This window comes from Brachycentrus maculatus, unplaced genomic scaffold (assembly GCF_059751285.1).
Source record: "Brachycentrus maculatus isolate JH-2025_06_01 unplaced genomic scaffold, ASM5975128v1 h1tg000055l, whole genome shotgun sequence".
In the NCBI taxonomy this organism is placed as follows: Eukaryota; Metazoa; Arthropoda; class Insecta; order Trichoptera; family Brachycentridae; genus Brachycentrus; species Brachycentrus maculatus.
This window is the reverse complement of record NW_028280809.1, coordinates 4,047,501-4,074,725: the sequence shown is the minus strand read 5'-3', so window position 1 is coordinate 4,074,725 and position 27,225 is coordinate 4,047,501. Positions and strand designations below refer to the sequence as shown.

Sequence of the window (27,225 nt, the reverse complement as noted above, 5' to 3'; positions counted from 1 at the left end):
CGATTGCGGAAGACATGTGCGAAGGCACAAACAAAAGGGATTTTATTATCTCCACGCGTTGTAGTATACGCCGAGTTGAAGAGACAAGCGTAGGATGGAGGGTGAGACTAATCATAAAAGAAGCAAACCAATCATTAGCTACAAAGATTGCAGCCCTTGAAAATGATTGAAAATAATAATAACCAAGTTATATCCATACCTTAATACAGACATTGAGTATTTGATTTTTTTTTCTACATTTAAGTAAAAATCATTTGAAAAAACCAAAAAAATATTGTTTAAACACAACCAAGATAACTCATGAAAATTTATTAAATTAAATCTTCACAAATATTGGGACCTTAGAATTACAATATAAATTGTGGAGGTCCTCACCAAAGCGTTTTATTTCCATTATAAATGATTTTAAGTTATCAGGAATTCTAGCTTGTAAAACGTTACATTTTGGTGCGATTTAATGATTTCATACTGGTTTAACACGGGATTGATCACGTTTTATCGCAATTTTAGTTAATATTTCGATAGAATACAGCAAACAGAATAGATTTGCATTCAAAGATTTTTTGTGCAATATTGGAAATGTAACTTTTTGGTGAGGACCTCCACAATTGTAGAATTAATGGATTTTTAGATTATTGTAAAATAAAATAAAACACCGTATTAAATTATCCTGTGTACAAAATTTATTTTATTTATTAAGTGGGTACAATAGTTTCATTTTGTGTAAAAATAATTCTCTGTGGTTTTTTAAATTTATTGGATCAAAAGAGGGCTGGTTTGACGTATGTTCCACCGAAGAGGATAACGTTGGTCGACTTTTCAATGATGAGATAAAGGAATGGTTTGTTGGCCATAAACTTAGGCGGGGTGTTCCTGTTACTGAGCTCTCCAGCTAAAAAATAAATAAACGCATACATAGAAATAATTTAAATACATATACGCACATAAGTTTTTTTTTTATATATTCAAGACTATAATATTGAATATTAAATAGTATTAATATTAAATAAAATTAATACATAAAAAGAATAATATTCAAAACTATAATATTAAAGGTAAAGGCAGGGATAATCTTGGATCTCGGATAAATGCCTTTATTTTTTATTATATCACTATTATTCTATAGTAATTCAATGATCTCCCTCAAAATAAGATTTTTAAAAAATCTTGTAGATAATATTATATATGGACAATATTTATAAAATTATTGATTTTAGCTTGTGATTTTGATCTCATATCGAATATATATATATAAATATATATATATATATATATATATATATATATATATATATATATATATATATATATATATATATATATATATATATATATATATATATATATATATATATATATATATATATATATATATATATATATATATATATATATATATATATATATATATATATATATATATATATATATATATATATATATATATATATATATATATATATATATATATATATATATATATATATATATATATATATATATATATATATATATATTTATATACATATATATAATTATATATAATTATATATATATATATGTATATATATAATTATATATATATATATATATATATATATATATATATATATATATATATATATATATATATATATACAATATATATATATATATATATGATCTGAGATCATATTCATAAGCTTAAATCGATAATTTTATGAATATTGTCTTTATATAATATTACAAGAATATTTTATTTGTTGCTTTGAAAATTAAGAAAAGAAATAAAAATAATAAATTATGGTTACCTGTGATCGCAGACGCAACTGTACCTTCCTCTGTGACCTCAATCTGGGCTTTGTGGATGACTTTAGAGAGATGGAGGTTCCTCGTTGGGGACATCTCAGTGAGATTTGCGTGTTGCGGATCAAACAGCTCATAGATGCCCATCTTAAAAGGAAAGTTAAGTTTTCGATAGATCAAAATATTCATCTGATTCGGAAATCCCGATATGTTACAAAAAATTCGTGAATAAAAAGTTGGTACTGATTTTTACCCTCCGTGCCTTATCTAGTTTTTCAAACTTTTGCTTAAGTTGTTTAACCTTCAACGTCCCTAGGACCTAATTTAGAGATATTTAGAAATCACACATGGGTTTTGAAAATGATGCGGAATTCATCGAAACATGTGTCACAATAGATTTGAAGAAATCTTGGTATTTACCAAGTACAACTTACATTAAAAATGACTAAATTTTTCCGGGAGTGTGGACATAAATGAACGTTGGTGCAAATTTTCCTCAAAGAAGTATCGAACATTAATGAACGTCGAAGTCTATCTGTCAGTTGATGTAATTTCTATAGTAATGACATCTGTGGATATTTGTATTTACTTTGTCATAAAATAAAACCTAAAGATAATAAAACCCTTATCCGCACCCCAATGGTGCATAGGGCACTGCGTCATATAAACGCAGTGTTATCTTGATCGTTTACACATGAAGGAAAGGTGATCAGCCCTCCGCTTCAGGTACCAGTCCAGGGTAATATTGAATAAATATTACAGTAAAAAAATCACTCATATTTAATTTACCCCCCCTGGGAACGAACCCGGGACCTCCAGAACGGTAGCCCAGCGTGCTGATCATTACACTACGGAGGCGGACATTATTTTTTGTTTAAATTATTTTAACACAATTTTTATCTTCATAATACAAGGTTTTTATTTTTTTTAAATTCAAATTTAAAGTAAAAAAACCCACTCACCAAAGAATGTCATCAATTATTGTACTCCTGGAAAGGTTAATCACCCTACTCTAATTTTTCAGTGATTTTTACTTACCTCAGTCAAGACTCTATTCATCACAATATCGGATGAGACGCTGAACCTCGGCAGATATACATCTACTTCATCATCTTCGTATACCTCGGCAGCTTCTTTTAATGACTCAAAAATCTTTTCTACAGGAACTTTTGGGAATTCGTGGATAACTTCGTTGAGGGTCACTCCTACGTGAGGCAAAACAACCACCATGGACAATCTGTTCTCCTGTAAAACAAATCAAGTATAAAATATTGATCTTGCGTTTTATTTTAATCAAACACGCTTTCTTAACTACTTAACCGTTCATGAAATACACTTAATTTTTGGGTAAAACATTCGTCTATAGATTTGGCGTGTAATTTGTAGAACTAGATTTTAATTTATATATTAAATGTTAGAATCTAACACGGATTTTTCCAGTCTAAGTTGTATTTTGTTATTAAAAAGCACATAATTTTTTTGCAACCATTGTTTCGCCTAAACAATTGTCACATAACTTGTTTTTTATGTGTTTTCAAACAATAAAATTCAACTTAGTAGACTCAAAAAATCAGTCCTTGATTTTGACATTTAATAAATAAAAACGTTTGTTTGCCATCGTAACGATTATTATAGTCAAAAGTTTTTTATTATCTTAAAAAGTTGGGAAAATATCCCAAAAATCAGCACTCACCTCATTAGGACCAGAGCTTGGATTCCATATAGAAGTTAATATAATAATAAGTTCATATAATACAACAGTGTAGATAACTTTGTATTATTGTTATTTTTAATATGAGACTAACTTTGTGGAATTCATCATGATTTCAATATAAAAATATAACACTTATTAAGACCACTTTTTTGACTTTCTGAATGTGATTATGAATTATTTTGAGAACTAACAGATGAAAATAATAAATCCATTATTTGACACAAGATAGTATAAAAATGTACTAGAATTGAAATAAATTGTCAGTTAATTTACCAGAACCTAAAGAATTTAATTAATAATTATAATATCATTATTTGAATCAGTAAAGATATAAATTGTTGAAAATACATACCTTTATATTACACAATATCAAGAAACTATATGTATATAACAATGCCCCGTCAAATAAAAAAAAACTTTAAATTACAATACTGCTTTATGAAATAAAAATACAGTAATTATGTGAATATAAAAAATGTTAATATGGAAAATGAGGTGTAAAGAACATGTTTCGTTTGCCAAATGATAAAATGCAACCATTGTATTTATTAAAACGAATTATGGATGAATTCAGAGGATTTTAAATATGTATATCTTTTTTTCACGTTTCGTAAATACTGTATTTTTACATGGCAGATCAGACTAATTACATAAGAGAAAAATATATAAAGAAAATAGAGAAATATTATGATTACATTAACTATGTTGCTGGTAAAATACAATATGTAAGCAGGAATAAATATAATTTGAAATAAATATTTTTGTCCAGAAATATTAATTTAGTTTTACTAAAATAAATATAAATGTATACAGGAAAAACTTTTGTTGAAATTAAGTTAAAATAAAAAAGCTTCAATGGGAGCTTTTCTGAATATTTTGAAAATGGGATCTATATATACATTTTTTTAAACCCTTATCCTCACCCAATGGTGAATAGGGCACTGAGTCATATAAACGCAGTGTTATCTTGATCGTTTACACATGAAGGAAAGGTGATCAGCCCTCCGCCTCAGGTACCAGTCCAGGGTAATATTGAATAAATATTACAGTGAAAAAATCACTTATATTTATTTTACCCCCCTTGGGAATCGAACCCGAGACCTCTAGAACAGTAGCCGAGCGTGCTGACCATTACACTACGGAGGTGTAATGGTCTATAATCTATATTTACTCAAACCAAAGAGACATCTACTCTTGACCGTTCCTCACCTTTTGACATATTTTAAATTAATGCATTTTATAAGACTTTAAATCCATATAAGATTATAGCAGCTAACAAAAAATCTGTTCGAGGCTCCAGTTCAATGCTTTGAAGGTTGTGTTTTATATTTATAAATGAGAACTTAACAAATTCGACTTCACGAAGATCTTGGTACTGAAAATCTCCTATTTATATAATATTTAAGAATAATCGTAAAGATAAGATCGCAGACAATAATCAGCGAGCCAAAATAAGCTGATAAATTGTTTATATATATTTATTTAAATTCAGACGCAGATATAAAGAAAAGTGCTTGAATTATTATATAAAAACAAAGAATACTTAGATATGATTAATAATGATCAAAAAAGACGACTGTCTTTTAATTCAGTATATGAAGAAACCCCGACAGCATTCAGTAGAGTATAATATATTTAGAAGTACATTAAAATGATTTTTTAATTAACACAAGGAATTAGACGTTATAATTACACTGAACTCCCTTCCAACACTATTTTACATGATTTCTAAATAACACGGTGAAAAAAAAATAGAAATAAATCGAACATTTATTTAACAACGCATAACAGTAATTTGGAATTTCCTACATCCCTCGAATGTACAGGGTGCCGCAAAATAAACCACCCTATAGGAAGATGTTGTAATTTTTGCAAATGGCGTCGTACGTCGTACATCACATTTGACATTTTTTAACTAAATTTGTGCAGTATACTAACAAATTCAAGATGCTGCAGAATTAAGCATACAATTTTGTTTTAAAAAAAAAATTAAACTATTTTTTTTTTAAATTGAGTAATTGAAATCTATATTTCGACCTTTTTTTTTAAGTTAAGTGGAAAAGATTATGTTTTAAGTTTATAATTTCAATTATTTATTCGGCAGCCACATTGTCGTAATATGTATCCAATTTCAACTTAAGTTTTACTTGGTGATTACCACTATAAATAGTGGTATTTACCAAGTAAAACTTAAATTAAAAATCTAATTTTATATTTTGCATACCCAAAAGTACATTTATTACAATAGATATCCAGAGAAACATATCCAGCTTTTTTTTCTTTTTTACTATACTTTTTGTTTTACACGGAATACCCAGTAGCGTAGATCATATTTTTATATTATTTTTTGACATCTCAACAAAGATAAAGAAGAATATGGAAGTTTGGGCACTTACGGGGCTTACGGCCGTCATAGGCTGGTTTAAATGATCACTTTACACACGTGTAACATTCACTAATTCTACCCATGATTGACAAGCACAGTATTCAAATTCTTAGAACTTTTATAATTTATAAATATATTGTTCAAATTTGAAACATATTGCTTAAATGAATAGAATTTCACTAGAGGCATCTATGGTGAGATGAAAAAAAAACTTCTAATTGGAGATTATCCAGATTTGTGAACAAGTATTTGTACATACTCAAAATGTTGTAGATCGTATTTACCGTGTTAATGGGGAGTTCAGTGTTCATTATTATTGAGTGTTAATAAAGCCATTATGAACTTGGTTATTGTTCAGATACAAGGATGATCAACAAAATATTTTAGTTCACCTGTTGATCATTTCTATTTCCTGATCGCGAAGGACAATAAGTTGGATCGTCCACATAATTTATACAACCAGCCTGTGTATAAAAAATAAAGTTAACATTATATTCATAAATTGTGCAAAAAAATAAGACACAATATTAAATCGACATGCTGTTGATTTAATAATTATTTATTCAAATTTTACAAAAAACATTGTATTGTATAAAAAATATAATAAATATTTTTTTCATTTATTGTGTTTAAAAAAATATCACACAATATCAGATCGACAACGTGTAGATTTTATAATTATTTATACAAAATTTACAAAAAAAAAATTTGTATAAAAAATTACGTGAAAAATTATTATGTTTTGTGTAAAAAAATATCACACAATATCAAATCAGAGTAGATTTAATAATTATTTATACAAATGTTACAAAAAATTGTACCGTACAAATAAATAAAATTATAATTATTTTTATGTGTTGTGTAAAAAAAAATATCACAATTATTTAAACAAGTCTTACAAAAAAATGTATTGTAAATTTAATCTTTGTTATAGGTGTCTCATCTTAAGATGAAGCATCTATCGTTTTTATACGAAAGAAGGTGATACCTGAGCATCACATGGCATATTTTTTTCTTTTCATTTGGCTAGCTTAAATTATCACTTTATATACTTGTGTAACGTTCACCATTCTGTCCATTATTGAACATCCATATTGCATGATTTTTTAAAAGATTTTCATGTTTTCTTGAATGTTCTTCGCAGAGACTTTGTGGTACATTTTATAAACTTTATAAAATAAAACAACGTTGTTTTTAACCACTTTTTTTTTGGTACATTTTTTTCCAACCGGTTTCGACAAGAACCTTATCATCATCAGAGTTAAACATGTACATAGTTTACATACCATGAGTTGAATACCATAGTGAGACCGGTTGGAGAAAAAATGTACCAATGAAAAAGTGGTCAAAAACAAAGTTGTTTTATTTTATAAAGTTAATGATGTTCATGTGGTCTTGCGCTTTAGATACAAATGGTGTCAATGGTGGTATTAAATTAATGGAAATTAAAAAAAAAACACACACTTTTTTTCGAATTCTTTAGAATTCGAATCTGGAAATTCCAGTACACTATGAAAGAAGCAAAATAGAAAATTATATTTTTTATTGAATTGGCATTAACTTTGTGGAATGACATGATGATTTACAAATTAAATAATACAATTCTGAAAGACCACTTTTTAATTAATTAATTTAGTTTATTAAAACGCGACCATGTTTTCACCAACTAGTTGAAACATAAACAATTAGTATTTTTACCTGTTGATGAGAACATCTGTAGTTTTCAAAACTAATGTTCATTTTTAGTTTAAGTTTTGCTTGGTAAGTACCACTTTTTAAAAAAAAATATTGTGACACGTATTTTGATACATTCCGCATTATTTTCAAACACCGGAAGCGGAAAATAATGCGGAATGCTGCAGAACGTAAAATGATGCGAAATACATCGAAGCACGTGTCACAATAGATTCTAGAAATAGTGGTATTTTCAAGTTAAACTGTAATTAAAAATGGATGGATATATATTTTTTAAAGATTTGGCATTTAATTTGTAGAACTCCATTTTAATTTATATATTAAATGTTAAAATCAAACACTGATTTTTCAAGTCTAATAATAATAATAATAATAAAACCCTTATCCGCACCCCAATGGTGCATAGGGCACTGTGTCATATTAACGCAGTGTTATCTTGATCGTTTACACATGAAGGAAAGGTGATCAGCCCTCCGCTTCAGGTACCAGTCCATGGTAATATTGAATAAATATTACAGTGAAAAAATCACTTATATTTATTTTACCCCCCTTGGGAATCGAACCCGGGACCTCCAGAACGGTAGCCGAGCGTGCTGACCATTACACTACGGAGGCGGACATTTCAAGTCTAATAAGTTGTATTTTGTTGTTAAAAAAAACAATAAAAATAAACAATATTTGTGATAATTGTTTCGGCTAGTTATAGCATTTTCAAACGAATGGATGGACATTACCACAAAGTAACAGCCGAATCTATTAATGAAATTAATCGTATTCGTATTGATAAACTGAAAAGTAGTCTTACTTTTTTTAATAAAAGACTACTTTTAACAAACAAGTAATTCATTTTTGTTTTTAAATCGAAATAATATACTTAATAATTTAATAATAAATACTCACTTTTCCATATGGCAGTTCCACAACATGTGATTTGAAAATCAACATATTTACATATGGTAATGCTGATCGTTGGAACATCATGTTGACCTGTCCGACAACTTGATTTTTTTCATTGTAGAATGGAGAGAGCACAGTCTCCGAAGTGTTGAAAGGCAAGGTCCATTGGCCTCGGAAGAATATGGCATTTGTGAGAATCATCTGGGCATCTCTTAGATCGACTGAAATTGAAAAAAAACAATTAGATAACAATAAAAATATATATACTTCCATATACAATTACAAAGTAAAAGGCCTTCCAAATCATAAATACAAGAAATTCTAAAACACAGTGAGAGGTATTTTTTTTCAACATCTCAACATCATCATATCAGCCCGTTGAGGTCCACTGCTGGACAAAGGCCTCCCCCTTCCGCCTCACTCCTCCCGATCCTGCGCCGTCCCCATCCACTGTCTTCCAGCAAACTTCCTGATGTCGTCCACCCATCTCATCGGTGGACGTCCTTGAGGCCTCTGGTTCCTCGGTCTCCACACCAGAACGCGTTACGTTCATCTGTCGTCGGTCATTCTGGCTATGTGACCGGCCCATTTCCACTTCAGCCAAGCAATTCGCTCTACCACGTCACAGACATGTGTCTGGCGTCGGATCCAATCGTTCCTTTTTTGTCTCTTAATGTTATTCCAAACATAATTCGCTCCATGCTCCTCTTTGCAACTTTTAACCCCCCCCCCCAAAACCATCTCAACATAGATGAAGAAAAATATGGAAGTCTGGGCATTTACAGTGTGATTCTTGTATTTGGACTCACTCAAAATGTTGATAGTAATAGGTTACTAAAACGTAAACACAAGGACTGCTTTAAAATTTGAATTCTAATAGGACTGCCAAAAAAACATTGTCACAAAGTCTAGTAAAATAAAAATTATCACATTTCTGCCAAGACTTAATTACAAAGATGGCCAAAAATATGCATTCCAATAAGACTGCTAAAACATTAAGACAAAGTCTGCTAAAAAATTAAAATAATTTTGCCAAAACGTAAGCACAAGGACTGGTAAATATTAATTTGGCAACTGCTAAATGATAGCACAAGACTTCTGAAATTAAACATAATTAATGGATAGCTAAATCGTATACACAAATATCTACCTCCGTAGTGTAGTGGTAAGCGCGTTTGTCTACCGTCTAGAGGCTTGATTCCCAGGGAGTTCAAAATAAATATGAGTGATATTACTCTCACATTAAATAAATACCACCCTGGACTGGTACAAGAAGCGTAAGACCGACATGGAATTAACTATCAAGATAACATTACGTCAATGCAATACAGTTCCCTATGCACCATTAGGTATAAATATGGAGAAGAAGAAAGGTAAAACAAAAATACGAAGACTCCTACAAATAAACTTAGCGACAAAACTGCCGAAAATGAAGACTCAGATAGGACTGCTAAAATACTAACTTGGACTTCGAGAATTAACAAAGACTAATAAGAGTGCTTAAGTACTAACTAAGACTTTAAAGAATAAACAAGGACTCTAATAGGACAGCCAAAATACTAACTTAGACTTCAAGAATTAACAAAGACTAATAGGAGTGCTTAAGTACTAACTAAGACTTCAAAAAATAAACACGGACTCCGATAGGACAGCCAAAATACTAACTTTGACTTCAAAAGATAAACAAATACTTATAGCACTGCTAAAATACTAACTAAGACTTCAAAAAATAAAAAAAAGACTAATGGAAGTGCTAAATTACTAGCTAAAACTAAGTAACTTGACTGCCAAACTTGAGTATTTCTCGAAGATTGTTAAAAATATAAATGTATAATTGAGAATTAAAATGAAATATCGTTTTAGGACTGTTTAAACACAGCTTTACATTTCTGAATCAATTCTGACACATGTAATTTAAAAAGAATAAATTATATGTGTGACTGTTTACTAATCTATATTCTTTGAAGTACTTTTACGACTGTTTACTACTTAATTCGTTGAAATATATGAATGACTCATTCTTACGCTAAATTCATTGAAAAGATTTACTTTACGTTACACAATATTAATTTTGCGAAACAGCAAATGAAGTTTATAAAAAATAGAGACTGTGTTGGAACTCAATGACAATTGAGAATTATTATTCTCATAACTGAAAATATTTCAAAGTATTTGTAGTGATCGACATTCCTAGTTTGTATTTTTTTTATTTACTTTGAGTGCTGTTAAATTATCCTTAACCTCTATTATTTGAGAAAAGCCAAAAACATTCTACAATATTTTTTTAAAAAATGTCTTTCTTTATTCATTCAATCCCGACAAACCAGCAACTCGGTCGTTCCTCTTTCTTCTAACCCTTATCCGCACTCAATGGTGCATAGGGAACTGCATCGTTTATATGCAGTATTATCTTGACCGTTAAATAAATTAACGCAATATATATGTTCAATAATGGGCAGAATTAGAACATACTCAAAAATTAACTGGTCAAATTATAAGCAAAAAATAATAAAAAGAAAATGATATTTTCAGGCATTTGTATGTGATTATAATCCAGGATTCGGGCTTCACATACAATTGAAAGATTTTATGCTTAATGCAAAGTTCTAGTGATTCAAGACTGTGTTTTCGAAATTGGATCATGGATATAGAACTTCCAAGAATTTAAGTAGTGTGGTTGTAAATCATGGGTAGAATTAGTGAATGTTACTCGTGTTTACCTAAACCAGCCTATGACGGTCGTAAGCCCAGACTTCTATATTTTTTTTTCATCTACATTGAGATATCAAATAGTATTTAATATCTTAATTTTGTCACATATGTTTTTAGTGGAATACTTACATGGTTTAACGATTTCGTGGATTTTTCCTCTGGTCTGCCGATTAACGTATGAATTGATATACGCTGCTGAATCGGGTCTCGCAAAGTTTAATTTAGTAACTGACGTTTGATAAGTATTTTTTATGATATTTTCATACGTATTTTTTATCTGAAAAAATAATGTTTTTATGCATATCACTCACTCCTTTCAACAACGTCATATGTCAAAAATCGTAAATTTTCAGTTGTGCGTGTTTTCGGAATGCCCAGAAAATGTATCTCAGAAAAACCAGCATATTTTTAACTTAATATGTACCCGCTACAGGGCAAAAAGTGTTGTTTTTGCATATGGAAGAAAAGGTATTGTTTAATTTTTTTTTAAATATACTAAATATTTTTCAAATGGAGGAAAAACTTTCATGTTTTACCTAAAAAGATCTGTTGCACAGTAAACAGTTCAATAAGTGGCTTGATATTTATTTTTAATACATTTCACTATATTTTTATAATTTTTTGTAAATTTGTAAAGAAGGTACCCACAAGTATTTAGACACACTCAAAATGTTGTGTATAAGTGAAGCAATTAATAAAGATCTACTCATAATAAATAAACAATTAAATTTTACTTCGCGTCTGCTTCTGAGAATATTCCCACTGTGGTTCTTTTATCTTTTGTGTATCTCATTTTAAAGTATATTAAATTACAAAAATCGTCATTTTTGTTACATTTAAATATATCACCACAGCAATTTCACTTAAGTCTATAACTGACCTGAAAACTTAGTCGTTAGTAGGTTTTTTAAGTGGTATTACACAAAGTGAATGACGAATGACTAGGAGAGTATTACAATTTTTTTTTTAAATAAGGTAACTTTTACCTGCAGAATGTCAAAATACTTAGTTTTACAAAAACAGTTAGGTAAAATTGGGTAATTTTTACCTGGGCTCGTTCATCGCAGAAAAGCGCATTTGTCGTTTCCAAATCGACAGTTTCGGTTTTAACCAGGAACTTGGGAAGTAGCGTACCAAATAGAAATTTCGGTTCATGTTTTTGCTTGGTTTGATAATACCCCAATGCAGCCAAGAGTTCTGCTCGTGTGTATCCCCCAGACCCTTCGTAGAGGACCGCCATCATGGACCAGACGGAGAACGGACTCACTATTACATTTGAATCTCTCGCTTCCAAGGCACATTTCTAAAAAATTCAATAAAATGCAATAATATTTTCATCAAACATGTAAATATTTCCAGTCATAAATTGGGGATATTGGTACCATAAACCAAGCTAGGACACAAAATGCCGCACCCTCTTCTAGTGGAACAGAGGGTCTGTTGACAACAGTCAACAGTCCGGCTTCTCCTGAGGAGATTTACGGTTTCTTCCCAGCAATGAGCAAATGCTGAGAAGTTCCCGATTGGCCTACACTAGATTATTCCTCCTGTTCCCAACACAGATTAAAATAAAACTTTTTTTAGCAAGAAGAAACGAAAATTCAGTTAATGATCTATAAATCTTGTATAAAATAAGCAAGGTAAATAATAAATGCAACTCCCATTTAAAAAAAAAACATTCATAAAATGATATCTGTTTTTATTGACTAACTAACTAACCATTACACCGCCTTCCCGCAGGGGTAGGTAAAGAAAATAGAACGCCACAAAAATCTGTCTTTTTTCACAAGAACCAATTCCATTTTGTCGAACGGATTTTTTTAGAACGAACTCATTAGATTAAGTAGTCTAGGGAAATCGCCTAAGTGGCTGATACTCGTATAACGTGCTATAACGTATCGCAATATAAAACGAAAAATGCTTCATAACTTCTGCCTTTAGATTAAAAAACTTCTGATATGAAAATATTTTTTACTTACAAGTAGAAGAGTATAGGAAAATGATTCAATCCCTTTGGTGTAGGATTTTAGATCGGGGGTAGTTTGAGCCTCACAGGAGCACATAAACATCAAACATGCTATTGCAACAAAAATTCCTGAAAAAAAGAGGTCAGAGTTATATTTGATATAAACAAATTATTATGTCAAGCCTATAGCAAGAATCTGTGCTAGTGTCAAAAAATATATTTTAATATCATTGAGGAAAAATTGTGTAAAGCGATAGGGAATGGGAAAAAAACTGACACCCTCGTCTTCACCGACAACTTTTTTTCGTGTTTTGAATAATCATACTTCTCACCTTCCTCACTTTCAAGGTGAGGAAGTACTTATTTTTGCAATTTACTTATGTTTTTATTGCTATACATATTATTATAGTACGTGAATATGCATACATTATGTTAAACTGGTCCAAATATATAATTAAATAACATAATATTTTCATCACACATCGCTCACTCCTTTCAAGAACGTCATAAATCTAAAATTCTCAATTTTCAGTTGTACATGTTTTCGGAATGCTCAGAAAATGTACTATATCCCAGCAAAAGAGGCATATTTTTAACTTAATATTTACCCGCTACAGGGCAGAAAAAGTTGTTTTTGCATTTTGAAGAAAAGGTATTGTTTAATTATTTTTTTAAATATACTAAATATTTTTCAAATGGAGAAAAAATCTTCAGGTTTTACCTAAAAAGATCTGTTGCACAGTAAAAAGTTCAATAAAAGGCTTGATATTTATTTTTAATATTTTGTGTTATATTTTGAAATATAACGTTCTCCTGAAAAATCAAGTTTTTTGATTTATGACGTTCTTTAATGGAGTGAGCGACATTATGACGTCATTAGGGGAAGTGTTATTGTACTTCGAAATTTTGTAAGAGGAAATGGGTCTCTTTTTTATTTTTTTGTTATTATTTTGTTATTATTATTATTATTTTATATGATTAAAGAAAACACTTCGTTTTTTACCACTTGAGTTTTATTATAGACTACATGTTTCAGAAGTTAAACTTCCATCATTCAGGTCTGTATAATAACTAAATAAATGAATAATTAACTAATATGAATGATGGAAGTTTAACTTCTAAAACATGTAGTCTATAATAAAACTCAAGTGGTAAAAAACGAAGTGTTTTCTTTAATCATTGTAACATGTCTTACCACAAAGTTAATGCCGAAACAATAAATAAAATATTATTTTATATTATTATTTTGCATTATTTGTTTAAATATATGCATAGAAAGGACTTGTACATTTTTTATAATAAAAATAGAAAGAAATGGAAAAGCGGTCACATGCATATCACAATTAACACACTTAACAGTAGCGTGCATAGAACTACAAGATTCATAACACAGAAACGCATCAAACAAAATCCAACACATACCTCTTTTAGTCAAAAGAACTTTGATTTTTATGCAATAAAGTTTTACAATCTACTCACATTATCACACAACAAACAATAGTCACTAAAAAAATTAACTTAGTATAAAAGAGCTATTCATAAGTGAAAAATGGAAGTCGGTGGATCTGAAATAGATCGCAACATTCAGCTTGTATTTGTGTATCTTAAATTTTATGTATTAAAAAAAGTATTACCGCATATACCGTCAGTGTGAAAACCTGCCCACACCTTTTATTCTTAAGACTAACATGTGCGTTAGTCGTCAAGATGGCAAGCCTGCGCGGCGCGCTCTCATAGTCTGTAAGCGCGATGTGTACAGAAGTTATGAGACAAGATTTTCTATTAATAATAATAAAACCCTTATCCGCACCCCAATGGTGCATAGGGCACCGCGTCATATAAACGCAGTGTTATCTTGATCTTTTACACATGAAGGAAAGGTGATCAGCCCTCCGCTTCAGGTACCAGTCCAGGGTAATATTGAATAAATATGATAGTGAAAAAATCACTTATATTTATTTTACCCCCGTTGGGAATCGAACCCGGGACCTCCAGAACGGTAGCCGAGCGTGCTGACCATTACACTACGGAGGCGGATAAAAGATTTTCTAAACTACTTTGAATATATTTTTATAATTCTTACTTTTTTATAAAATACAATATAACCTCCAACTTGTTTTGTAAGAAGTCCATTTTGATTTTTAAACGTCTAATTTGATTTGTAAGGCATCCAATTTGGTTTGTATAGCGTCCGATTTAAAGTAAAAAAACCTGTATAATACGAGTAGCATTTACCATTTCGGCTTCAAAGGAATCTAACAGAGAGCTGTCAATTTTGAAGGACGGTCACTTTACTGTACTATTACGTACATGGAAAAATGTTCTAATGTAATATTTATTCTGCAAAAGTCGTTGCAAGATGATCTTGTACGTAATTATTCGTTAATTTATGAATGTTTGTTACTTCCACATAGCTACACAACTGGATGTTGGGGAATTCCAGATGCGACAGGCATTATACGATTAGCTGCGAGCAACGCTTGAATACTTGTTTGTAGGTACCTCACTGGGTTTTCCACTTTGGTCATTTACATTAAAACATTACTTTAAAGTTTTTCGACAAAACGTATTTGCTTATTTGCTTTATACTAGTTTTTAGTTTAAGTTTACACAACATATTTTCTTTTTTATGAAAATTTATTCACTTTTTTCTCGATTTTTTTTATTGAAACATTTATTTGCTAACTATATACATCCATATAAATACATATTCTATATACATTCATTTAAATGATCATGATAAATATATATATGTGTATTTTCGGTGGAGTTCTTTTTACATGCGTTTTTTATTGTTTTTATCTATTTTAACCTAATATTAACCTAATAAAATTTATATATAAACCTAATAAAATTGAAAATAAAATTTAAGGCATTTCTCAGTATGTAAAATAATAATGGGTTCGGATTTTACGTACACATAAAAGGGTCTGATAAATGAAAGCTTTCTTAATCCAATCGTAGACAGGTGTTGTGAACTCAATGATGAAACGTCATAAGATGGATCCTATATCTATGACTTCCAAAATTTGATCAGTGTGGTATCATGGGTAGAATGGTGAATTTTACACGTGTGTAAAGTGATCAGTTAACCAGCGCATAACAGGTCGTTAGCCCTGTACCGTTACCATATTCTTCTTTATTGTTAGTTGAGATGTCAAAAATGTAAAATATACAAGCATTTATTTATATAAATATGTATACGGATATCAATAAGGTCTTAAATATGCGTAAAATTTAATTGTTTTCTAAGTTATTTAAAGAATATTCATGAAAAAAATTGTTTTCCATTAAAACCTACAGATATTTTAAATTAACCCCAATTTGCTGCATATTCTGCGTTCTACAGAGTAAAGAAATGCGAACTTAGCAAGCAAGAAATACAGAAATAGTGTTATTTTTATAAATAAAAATAAATTTAAAAAAATTATGATATAAAATAAATAGTAAAAATAATACATGGCTCTGTTCTAGGCGGTGATATATGTACAGCGAATACGTTGCCAGATGAGTAACGATACATATTACAACATAACAAATTGTCCATGGCGTGAATTCTAATAGGAAAATTACGCTTTAACTACGTTGAATATACAACTTAAAATTTACTTTATTATAATTTTAAAAAACTAGCATTCAATATTTTTTCACACCTCAACAAAGATGAAGATAAATATGGAAGTATGAGCATTTACAGGGCGTACGACCGTCATAGGCTTTGTCAAGTGATCACTTTATACACGTGAAACATTTACCAATTCTACCCGTGATTGACAACACAATAATATAATATTTTGAAACTTTTAGATATATCGAACAAACTCGTAACATAGTATGCACGAATTCACAATAGCCATCTTTGGCGGGGTAAAGTAAGCTTTTATTAAGCGGAGACTCATTCAATTTGTTCCTGAGGTCCGAATCCTGGATTATATATTCGCATACTTGAGAAACGCTTCAATACATGATTTTTCAATGCAGCTTTTAATTTGACCGGTTAATTCATTTAAGACATTATTAGTGTGTCCAAATACATGTTCACAAATCTGGATAATCTCCAATTAGGGGTCACTTTTTTAATTTAGATTAGAAAAATAACTCCCAACTGGAGATAATCCAGATTTGTGAACAAGTTTTAAAGTTTTTTTTTAGTAATTTGTGGAAACACTCAAAATGTTGTAACTAACATTCGTTGTGAGTATTTTGTTAACTACATCTTCCTAAAAATACTGCCGGTTTTAAAATGATAAAATTATTAAAAATAGAAATTTAAATTTAATGTTATCTATACTGCGTAGATACGGCTTTACTTTTGTACTGAAAAGTTTATAAACCGGTTTACAAATAACAGCTGACAAGATGTTGCTAAATTAAGGTCACAACTTGTTTTCGGTATAGAAGGCACTGATTATTATTTTCATTTTATTTTTTTGTATCATAAACAAAGTATTATGAAACGTCAAATATCTACCGCAAAAACAAAACGAGCGCTTGTAGATTAAGATTCGTTCTCTTATTTTTTTATCATAGGTCAAATTGTGGGTTAAATAAAATAACTACCGATTCGTAAAAAAAGCGAATTCCACTGCGAAGTTTACAATATTTTTTACGATAATGATGAAATATTACAATGGTAAATCTTATTTATTTTTTACTGAAAAACGTGCATCATGTTTTAAAAAATTAAGGAAAGGACTTAAAATTATACTTACTTGCACAAGCCATTTTGTAATAACTTCAAAATAGAATACAACACAACCGGAAAACAAAATCACAGCACTTAAAAAAAGTCTAAAATAATTATCATAAATATGAGTTTAATCACTTTTTTTGTTTTAAGATTAAATTATTTATTGTCACGATTCTGCGATGAGGAGAGAAAACAAAATGTTTGTTTGATGTTAAGGTCTGTTTCACAATCACACAGTAGCCATTATCGCCGACCGTGGACGTCTGCGAGCGGCAGTGATTGGTGTACTGAATACTGAATGGCGTCATGACAGCCGGATTCTCCGTCCAGTTAATATCAAAGTTTTTATCAATGGGGTCCTCCGAGCAGTTACATGAACCCAATCAAAACAACTTTAAGATTGATCCTTTTCGCTTAGTGCCTGTAACTGGAATTAAGAACTTTATATCAACAAGACAATACAAGTGGGTAAATTTATTTTACTTTGTTTGGGTAAAAAACGAATAATTACCATTCAGCATTTATTTTTTTGGTAATATTGACTTCCTGACAATACGGATCAACAGAAGTCCTTGGAAATAGGATTTTAGTGCATGGCGTTCATTACACGAGCGTTATCTACGCAGATATGTACCATGTCGGTAAATTTAACTTTCTTTTTTAACGACCTATTTTTCGGTAAGATTTACTTCCTGATCATACGAATTGAAAACCGACTTAAAAATAAAAGTTCCAACAATTAATTTCTTATTTTTAAATGAATAAAATTTAAAAAAAATAAAAGTAGAAAATTTTTAAATTTTATTTGTTAATTAGAATTCTTCTTCTTCTAATTTTTCCATGTTCGCTCCCTAGGTGAGGCATATAGCCAACACGAGACGTCTCCAAGTCACTCTGTCTCCATCTCCTTGGTGTCCTCTCAGATCAGTCGGCATTCCGAAGTCCCGCTGAGTATAGTCGGTGAATGGTCATCAGCGGTCTTCCGGGGCGATGGAATCCTCGGTGTTGGAAGAAGAGACATTAGGGGTAATGCTCTCAGGTGGCATTCAAAGGACATGTCCTAGTAAATGTCCTTAGTCCTTAAAATTAGAACTAGAATAAGAAATGTAATTTTTTCGTATGTTCAATTCGATATTAATCCTTAGCAAATGCACTCTTATAGAAAAATAGATACTTATCGTCATTTTGTAATTATAATGATACCAAATAGTAATAATTTTTAACGTTTATTTTAACCTACAATTATTTCAGATTTATTTAAATATTTTTAAATACTTTGCTAGCCAATCACAGTTCGAGGACAACTTTGTGAGTGCCTATCTTATTTGTAGAAAACGTGTTTGCATCAAGCGTTCATTTGCTTAAACGCCTTAAGCGGTCGTACAAAGCATGTTTATATTTATAAATATATATAAATATATATATATATATATATATATATATATATATATATATATATATATATATATATATATATATATATATATATACATATATATATATATATATATATATATATATATATATATATATATATATATATATATATATATATATATATATATATATATATATATATATATATATATATATATATATATATGTATCGTAGTCGTACAGGAGAAAGTGACCAACTTACAAAACGTAAAATGTTCAGGAGGGCTATTTAAGTCACTTTTGCTTGGCAAGAAAATAAACATAAATGCAGTAAGTCATTTTTAACAAGGCAATATATTATACTTTCATAGTAGTAGTAATATATTTTTTAAAGGAAACAAGTCTCTATTTTTAGAGGCTTGTCTGCGTGTAGGATAGTAAGGATAAAGAAGGTAAATGTGAAAATGCATCTCAAACACCCAGACCAATTGAAGATAAATCTTTCTTGAATTTATTTTGCAATTGGCGGGAATCGAACCCGCGACGCCAGTTTCCGTGTTCCCAACTACGCCACGGCGCCTGTCGCGGATTAATATCAGAATGAAAAATTCAGTTAGATTTTCAGTAATGCGTTCGTATCACTATGAATTCCATCTAATCGTATGAATTTTATGAATTGAACTCTGGCCTTCATGAGACTTAATTAAATATTTACATAAAAGTAAATTGGTAACTGGGAAAATCCACAGATACGCGTAATTATGTCGTATGTATCATAATATCGTCACTGGAAATGTAAACACGTACAAGTGATATCTTCAAATGATTTTTTTTACCATCTCAACATAGATGAAGAAGAATAATATGTTAGTATGGACATTTACGACCGTCATAGGCTTGTTTAAGTGTTCACTTTACAAAACGTGTAACATTCACCAATTCTACCCACGATTGACAACCACAATACTCAAATTGTTGAAACTTCTATATTTGTGGTTCAATTTCGAAATATAGCGCTTGGATCACTGGAATTTCGCGAGAGACATCTATTGGTGAGATGACAGAAGCTTTTTATTGAGCAGAAACTTTTTTATTTGTATGTAAGGTCCGAATTATAATCACATACTCGTACATTCGAAACGCTAGAAAATATCCATTTCATTGTATTATTTATAATACTAAATAATTCCAATATAACATTAAATATTTTTAACCTTCCTACAGACATAAAAAAATTTAAGACTTTAAATGCTAAAAAATAAATTTAATTAATTTTATGCTAACATGTTAATCTACGAAAGAAAAAAAAGAAGAAATACGAAAAATTGTAGTAATAATTTCAATAAAAATAAATTGTATTACCAACAAACTATAAGTAATTCCATCTCCAAGCACAGGAGCTCAGACTCTTTATTGGAGAGAACTGTAAGTAGAAATGTTTAGAAAATGAAATCAAATTATTAAAAAAAAAAACTTTTGAGTGTGTCTAAATACTTGTTCACAAAATCTGGGTTATCACAACCAATAGATGTCTCTAGTAAAGTTCTAGTGATCCAAGAATAATGTTTCAAAATTGTTCATATAATAAATAGAACTTCCAAGAATTTGAGTACTGTGGTTGTAAATAATGGGTAGAATTGGTGAATGTTACACGTATGTAAAGTGATCACTTAAACCAGCCTATGACGGTCGTCAGCCCTGTAAATGCCCAGACTTCCATATTCGTCTTCATCTTTGATGAGATGTCAAAAAATAATATGAAAATAAAAGTATTTAAAAAATATAATATTCCCGATGAGTAATTTATATTTCTGTTCAACGAGCGAGGCGCTGAAGAGGGTGGCCCATAATAGACCAGAATGGCCAAGGAGGTGTCATTTGTTAATAATAGTAATAATAATAAAATTGGATAACTTATATAGCGCCATTTTCGTAAAAAAATACCTCAAGGGCGCTTCACTGTGAATGAATTGGGGAAAATATTATGGTGGAAATGATTTAGCAAACAAATGTGTTTTTAGTCTTTTTCTAAAGATCATCTCACTCTCACTATTTCTAACCATTGGTGGAAGAGCATTCCACGCCGTCGGTCCTGCAACAGCAAAAGCACGCTCGCCAAATTTAGTGCGTTGGTTGCGAGCTGGTAAGATAACCCTGCCCATTGCAGATGTTGTAGCCGATCGAAGCGTGAGACGTCTATCAACCAATTCATCTGGAATACACAGCTCCTTAAGATACTCTGGAGCCATATTGTGTATTGATTTATACATGAGTAGGCAGAGTTTATACTCAACCCTTTCGGGAAAGCGTAACCAGTGGAGTTTGTGAAGTAGTGGGGTGATGTGACTGAATTTAGAAATTCCAAAAATTAGTCTCGCTGCTGCGTTTAACACTGATTGCAGTCGAGTCATTTTATTGTTTGGTAGACCCGTGTATGTTGCTGCAAACCAATCTACAAGATTGAAACCATAGAAGAAAATATATAAACACGTTTGTGAATTCGATATGAAATATATTTTTTTAATAAACATAATATATGCAAAATAATATTATTTTATAAGTAAAATTAACAAAATGTGTTCGTATATCATCAGAGTGATGGTTTTACATATGATCCTGCTAGGAGAATCATGTTGGTAGACTTTTCAATCACCAGATATAAAAACGGCCGGTTGACAATAACCTGTGGCGTTATAATCCTGTCCAATAAGTCATCCACTGAAAGACAAATACAATGTTTATAAGAATGTCATTCATATCCCAACAAAGGCGAAGAATTAATGTATGTGCATTTACAGGGTGGCGAAAAATTAATGACCCTATCGAAAAATTTTATAATTTGTGCAAATGGTGTCGTACGTCAATCATATTTGACATTTCGCTCACTCCTTTCAACAACGTCATATGTCAAAAAACTTGATTTTTCAGGAGATCATTTTTAAAGTTTAAGAATATACTAAAATGTATAAAAATATATATATCAAGCCACTTATTGAACTTTTTACTGGGCAACAGATCTTTTTAGGTAAAACCTGAAGGTTTTTTCTCCAATTTTAAAAAATATTTAGTACCGTAAAGTGGGTTTACTTTGCACCATGGGTGATACTTTGCACCACCTTCTGTAAAGAAATTGTGGAGCTGGTCATCCCTGATACATGTCATTTTTCATTCTACTTTCTTTTGTTTCTGATAGATGGCACTTCAATCTACTTTTTGTTTTATAGAAGTAACAGTCGGTCGCTATTGCTTCAATGCGTTTTTCCTGTCCGAATGTAAAGAAAGTTTTCTGTCTGAAAATTGTGTCCGAAAAAATCCAATGTAATCAGTATACTGAAACAAGTTACAACAAGTGAGTGGTCTCTTAATCGTAGGTAGGTAAGCCCTGCTTTTCTCAAATGCTGTATTTTTTAGTTACGTTGTCAAGTTTATGTAAAAATAATATTTTTTTAAGAACTGACTTGTATTGACCACTTTTGGGGTAACATTGCACCAGGTGCAAAGTATCCACAAAAGGCCATAGTTAATTAATTTGATGAAAAGTCTTAAAACGGCTAATACAACTTGACATTTTTGCTAAATATCTATAGGTTTTGTGTACTTACTTAATTCCTGATGGTATATTTTTTTCAAAAACCTCAAGAACACACAAACAGCGGCCTTATGCCAGACGATACTGCGATTTTACACCGAAGAGAGTGGAGCAGTGTTTGGAGGCCATTCGAAATGGTACAATCAGTCAAAGAAAGGCTGAAGAAAATCCCCAGAAGGACGATTAACTATAAGCTCAAAGGACCTCCGATATGTGACAAGGGCGAAGAGCAATCCTTCGTAAACTGCATAGTAGACATGAGTGAGTACGGTTTCCCAGTGAGTGTTTTTACATTCGCTACATTCTTATAGCCTATTTGAATAGATTTGGCAGAAGAATACGAATATTAAAGAACAACGTACCAGGCTCTGAATTGATAAGATCATTTTTGCAAAGACATAAAACCTTGACTGTTGCTAAAACTAGTCAGTTGCTTAATCGGTTGCCATTAAAAGCGTATGACGATGACGTGCGCCAGAGTTTTCAACAGTTTTTGGAAGAAAAAAGATTCAACCCAAAGAATTCAGTCTTAAAACGCAGGAAAACGATACCGATAGAACCAGGTAAGAGCATTGCTCACGATCCAAATGTCGAAATGAACGTTGACGAGACACAAATGCTACCTGAACCAACTACATCAATGATCCCATCTTCCGCATCGAAACTTCCAGCATATTTAGCATAAACTGATAATAGTTCACACGGAAGCTTTGAGGAAGAGGGAGAAGAACAAAAACGATGACTGAAACCAGTTATCGTATTTGTTCTTCCGTTTCATTAGGACCAGTAAAAAAGAAGGTGGGAGAATATGTTGTATTTCATTATGAAGGAGAACAATTTCCGGGACAGATTTTTGAAATAAAGAAAGACAGAGCTTTTAAATCCATGCAGGAGAGTCTCAAATCGTGGATGTGGCCGATGAAGGATGACTTTCTTCAATATTCTTGGAAGGATGTAGTGGGTTCCATAAAAGAACCGAAAATGCAATCCAAAAGAGGTTTCTTTACCGTCCCGGAACTTGACTATATTTAGACCTAATTTAATTTTAATTCCTATTACCTATGTAGTACGATATGTTTAAATATCCACCTTTTATTTTATATAATTTTGAACCTTCAGTATTGGAAAAAAGATCATTTTTGTTAGATTTTTCAATATATTTTTTTTTAAATTTCTATCAAGTGTCTTATTTTTCCATAATTATACAATATTATAATCTGCTTTTAGCGAACTGTGAGCCAAAACCCTTCATAAGGTGCAACGAAACTTGTAGGATAGCCTTTACTTTGCATCAATTGGGATTCTAGTACGAAAAGTGTAGAGAAAATATCATGGTGCAAAGTTGTACTTTACCCGGGGATACTTTGCACCAAAATATAAATATAAAAAAAAAATACAGGCAAAATAGATAAAAATTTAAAAATGTATCAGACATGTTACAGGTATATGTGTTATTACATTGCAATAGTTGAAACCTCAGAAAAAGTAAAAAACCTGATCTGAATAGACAATTTTTTGAAAAAATGCAGTATTTTGGTGCAATGTATACCCACTTTACGGTATATTTAAAAAAATAATTAGTTAATACTTTTTCTTCAAAATGCAACACTTTCTGCCCTGTAGAGGGTTAATATTAAGTTAAAAATATGCCGCTTTTACTGGGATATAGTACATTTCTTGGTTATTCCGAAAATATGCAAAATATTCGAAAATCGGTTATTTGTTATATATATATATATATATATATATATATATATATATATATATATATATATATATATATATATATATATATATATATATTTATATATATATATATATATATATATATATGTATATACATATATATATATATATATATATATATATATATATATATATATATATATATATATATATATATATATATATATATATATATATATATATATATATATATATATATATATATATATATATATATATATATATATATATATATATATATATATATATATTGAATACCTTCAGCTCCCGGTATTCCATCTTCTGTGACCTCAAACTTTACTTTGTGAATAAATCTAGACAAGCCAATGTTCGCCACAGGGAACATCCCGTTGAGATTTGCATTTGAAGGGTCAAACAACTCGTAGATACCCATCTGGAAAATAAATTCATAAATAGATCAAATAAATACATAGGCGCCGTGGCCTAGTTGGGTAGACGCTCGACTGCAAAACTGGCGTCGCTGGAGTGATTCCCGCCGATCACAAAATTAAAGAAACATTTTTTTGTATCAATGGTTTGGATATTTGTGATGTGTTTTTTTACATTTACCTTCCTTATTCTTACTACCCTGGGATGCTCAGACGTCCATCTTCTTTAAAAACGATAAATGCGTTATCTCAAGTTGGGGTACGTATAATATTTTTTATATGATTGGTTTTTACTTACTTCGATCAAAATTTTATTTACCACCAAATCAGAGGTGACGCTGAACCTCGGCATGTATACATCCACTCGAACATCATTTTCAGTAGCTTGTTTCAATGATTCAAATATGTTTTTGACAGGAACCAAAGTAAATTGGTGTATTACATCCAGAAGAGTTACTCCCTTATGAGGTAAAATCACAACCATTGAACAACGATTTTCCTTGAAAAAAAAACATTCTTTAATGTTTATTTAAAGGATATAGAGTGATCCCTCGCATAACGAACTTTCCGTTCGTCTATTATCCAACTCACACAACGAACCTCGCTCTACGACCCATCGTAGGTGTTATATATATATATATATATATATATATATATATATATATATATATATATATATATATATATATATATATATATATATATATACATATATATAAATATATATATATATATATATATATATATATATATATATATATATATATATATATATATATATATATATATATAATAAAAAGGATAATTTGTAATGTCGAAGACATTATACGACGGCAAAGAGCAAGCAGACACTTTTATCATCGTTCATTAAAACACTATGGACGGGAAAGGTATTTCTACCCGTTCGGACGCTTGATGCTTAAGGACGAGAAGGGTAATTTTACGTTCTGCGCCGGCCTTATTTCAAAGTCAGAAAAGAAGGAATTACATATTTATTATTTTTATATTAACCATTACCAATCTCTTTATTAAGGTCTTACCTATGAGTACATTATTATCGAATTCCGTCACCAGCGGTCCGCAGGCGTAAATAACACCCTTCCGAAATGTGTTAATAGTAATAATTACCAAGTAAATTTTAAATAAAAAAATAAGATTCTCCTTACTCTTCCATAAGGCAGTTCTATCACGTGAGATTTAAATTTTTCCAGGTTGGCATAAAAAAATGTAGATCGTTGGTACATCATATTCACTTCACCGATTTTTTTATTCTTGTCGTTGTAGAATGGAGCGCGCCTAGTTCTCGAATTATCAAATGGTATTTTCCACGAACCTCGGAAAAATAAGGCGCTTAGCGCAATAATTTGCGCACCATTCAAGTCTTCTGTAAAATATATATGTTAAATAATAAATAAAAATATTACAAAGAAATAATTTCATTACTTGATTCGGCAGTCACTTTGTGGTAAAATCTATTCATTTTTAATTTAAGTTTTACAATATAAATAACAATTAACCCATAATTAACAAGATGACAATGACTAAAAGCTCCCCCCTATTATTTATGTTCCCACTGATAAGAAATAATAATAAAAATTAAATAAATAAATAAAAATAAGAAACAGCTCCCCTCTTCAACCTTCAACGTCCCAAGGACCCAACTCTAAAATTGGAAATCAGTTATTCCCAATTTTATTATTATTCACATACGGTGTTTGAAAATGATGCGGAATGCATCTAAACATGTGTCCCAGTCGATTTTAAGAAATAGTGGTATTTACCAAGTAAAACTTAAATTAAAAATAAAAATAAATAAATCGTAAATATACTCTTCATTTTATACAAAGGTGTTCGGGAGTAAAGTGAGCATAGTAGAAGAATGAAAATAGACTGAATGCAATCGAAATACGTTCTCTTAAGGGTTAAAAAAGGGAAGCATGGAAAACACGAAGAGACCTACACAGCAGTGGAGAGATGGTTGAAGAAAAAAAAGAAGAAGATTCTGATAATATCACAGTGTATTTATTTACGCATTTTTTACTGTAAGCGATATGATCAATAATCTTGGATGATTTATTGTTTCACTTCCAAGATACAGAACCAATCTTTAGACATTTATCTGTTAAATATTATAATGGAAATTTCCGAAGCAATATTGTTCTATAATTAAAATGTAACTTTGTTTTAAAATCACTTTAAATATGTTTTTTTAACTTAATTATAATGTCTACCGGTTTCAAAGCTAACCGCTTTTTATCAAGACTGATTAATAGTATTTA

At 30.3% G+C, this 27,225-nt stretch overlaps 2 protein-coding genes across 3 annotated transcripts in view; both read right to left on the bottom strand.

The window, feature by feature from the left end:
• Window positions 1-660: 660 nt before the first annotated feature.
• LOC148311921 (serine protease inhibitor 77Ba-like) lies at window positions 661-18,134 on the bottom strand. Of its 2 annotated transcripts, XM_088278207.1 has the most exons (9): window positions 17,868-18,134; window positions 13,169-13,284; window positions 12,238-12,492; window positions 11,319-11,466; window positions 8,481-8,698; window positions 6,278-6,349; window positions 2,824-3,030; window positions 1,791-1,932; window positions 661-892 (listed from the first exon to the last, which is right to left on the bottom strand). In XM_088278207.1, the coding sequence occupies exons 1-9, from the start codon at window positions 17,878-17,880 to the stop codon at window positions 762-764; spliced, it is 1,302 nt and encodes a 433-aa protein (XP_088134333.1). In that variant the 5' UTR covers window positions 17,881-18,134; the 3' UTR covers window positions 661-761. The 2 variants fall into 2 exon arrangements, with proteins under 2 accessions (XP_088134333.1, XP_088134334.1); XM_088278208.1 differs by lacking the exon at window positions 6,278-6,349.
• Window positions 18,135-21,713: 3,579 nt separating this feature from the next.
• LOC148311920 (serine protease inhibitor 77Ba-like) overlaps window positions 21,714-27,225 on the bottom strand; it is an 8,538-nt gene continuing 3,026 nt past the window's right edge. The window contains exons 5-8 of the mRNA XM_088278209.1: window positions 26,113-26,330; window positions 25,245-25,445; window positions 24,816-24,951; window positions 21,714-21,940 (exon numbers count right to left, since the gene is read on the bottom strand). Coding sequence (XP_088134335.1) covers window positions 21,813-21,940; window positions 24,816-24,951; window positions 25,245-25,445; window positions 26,113-26,330 — 683 coding nt within the window. The 3' untranslated portion in view covers window positions 21,714-21,812. The remainder of the gene's footprint in view (window positions 21,941-24,815; window positions 24,952-25,244; window positions 25,446-26,112; window positions 26,331-27,225) is intronic.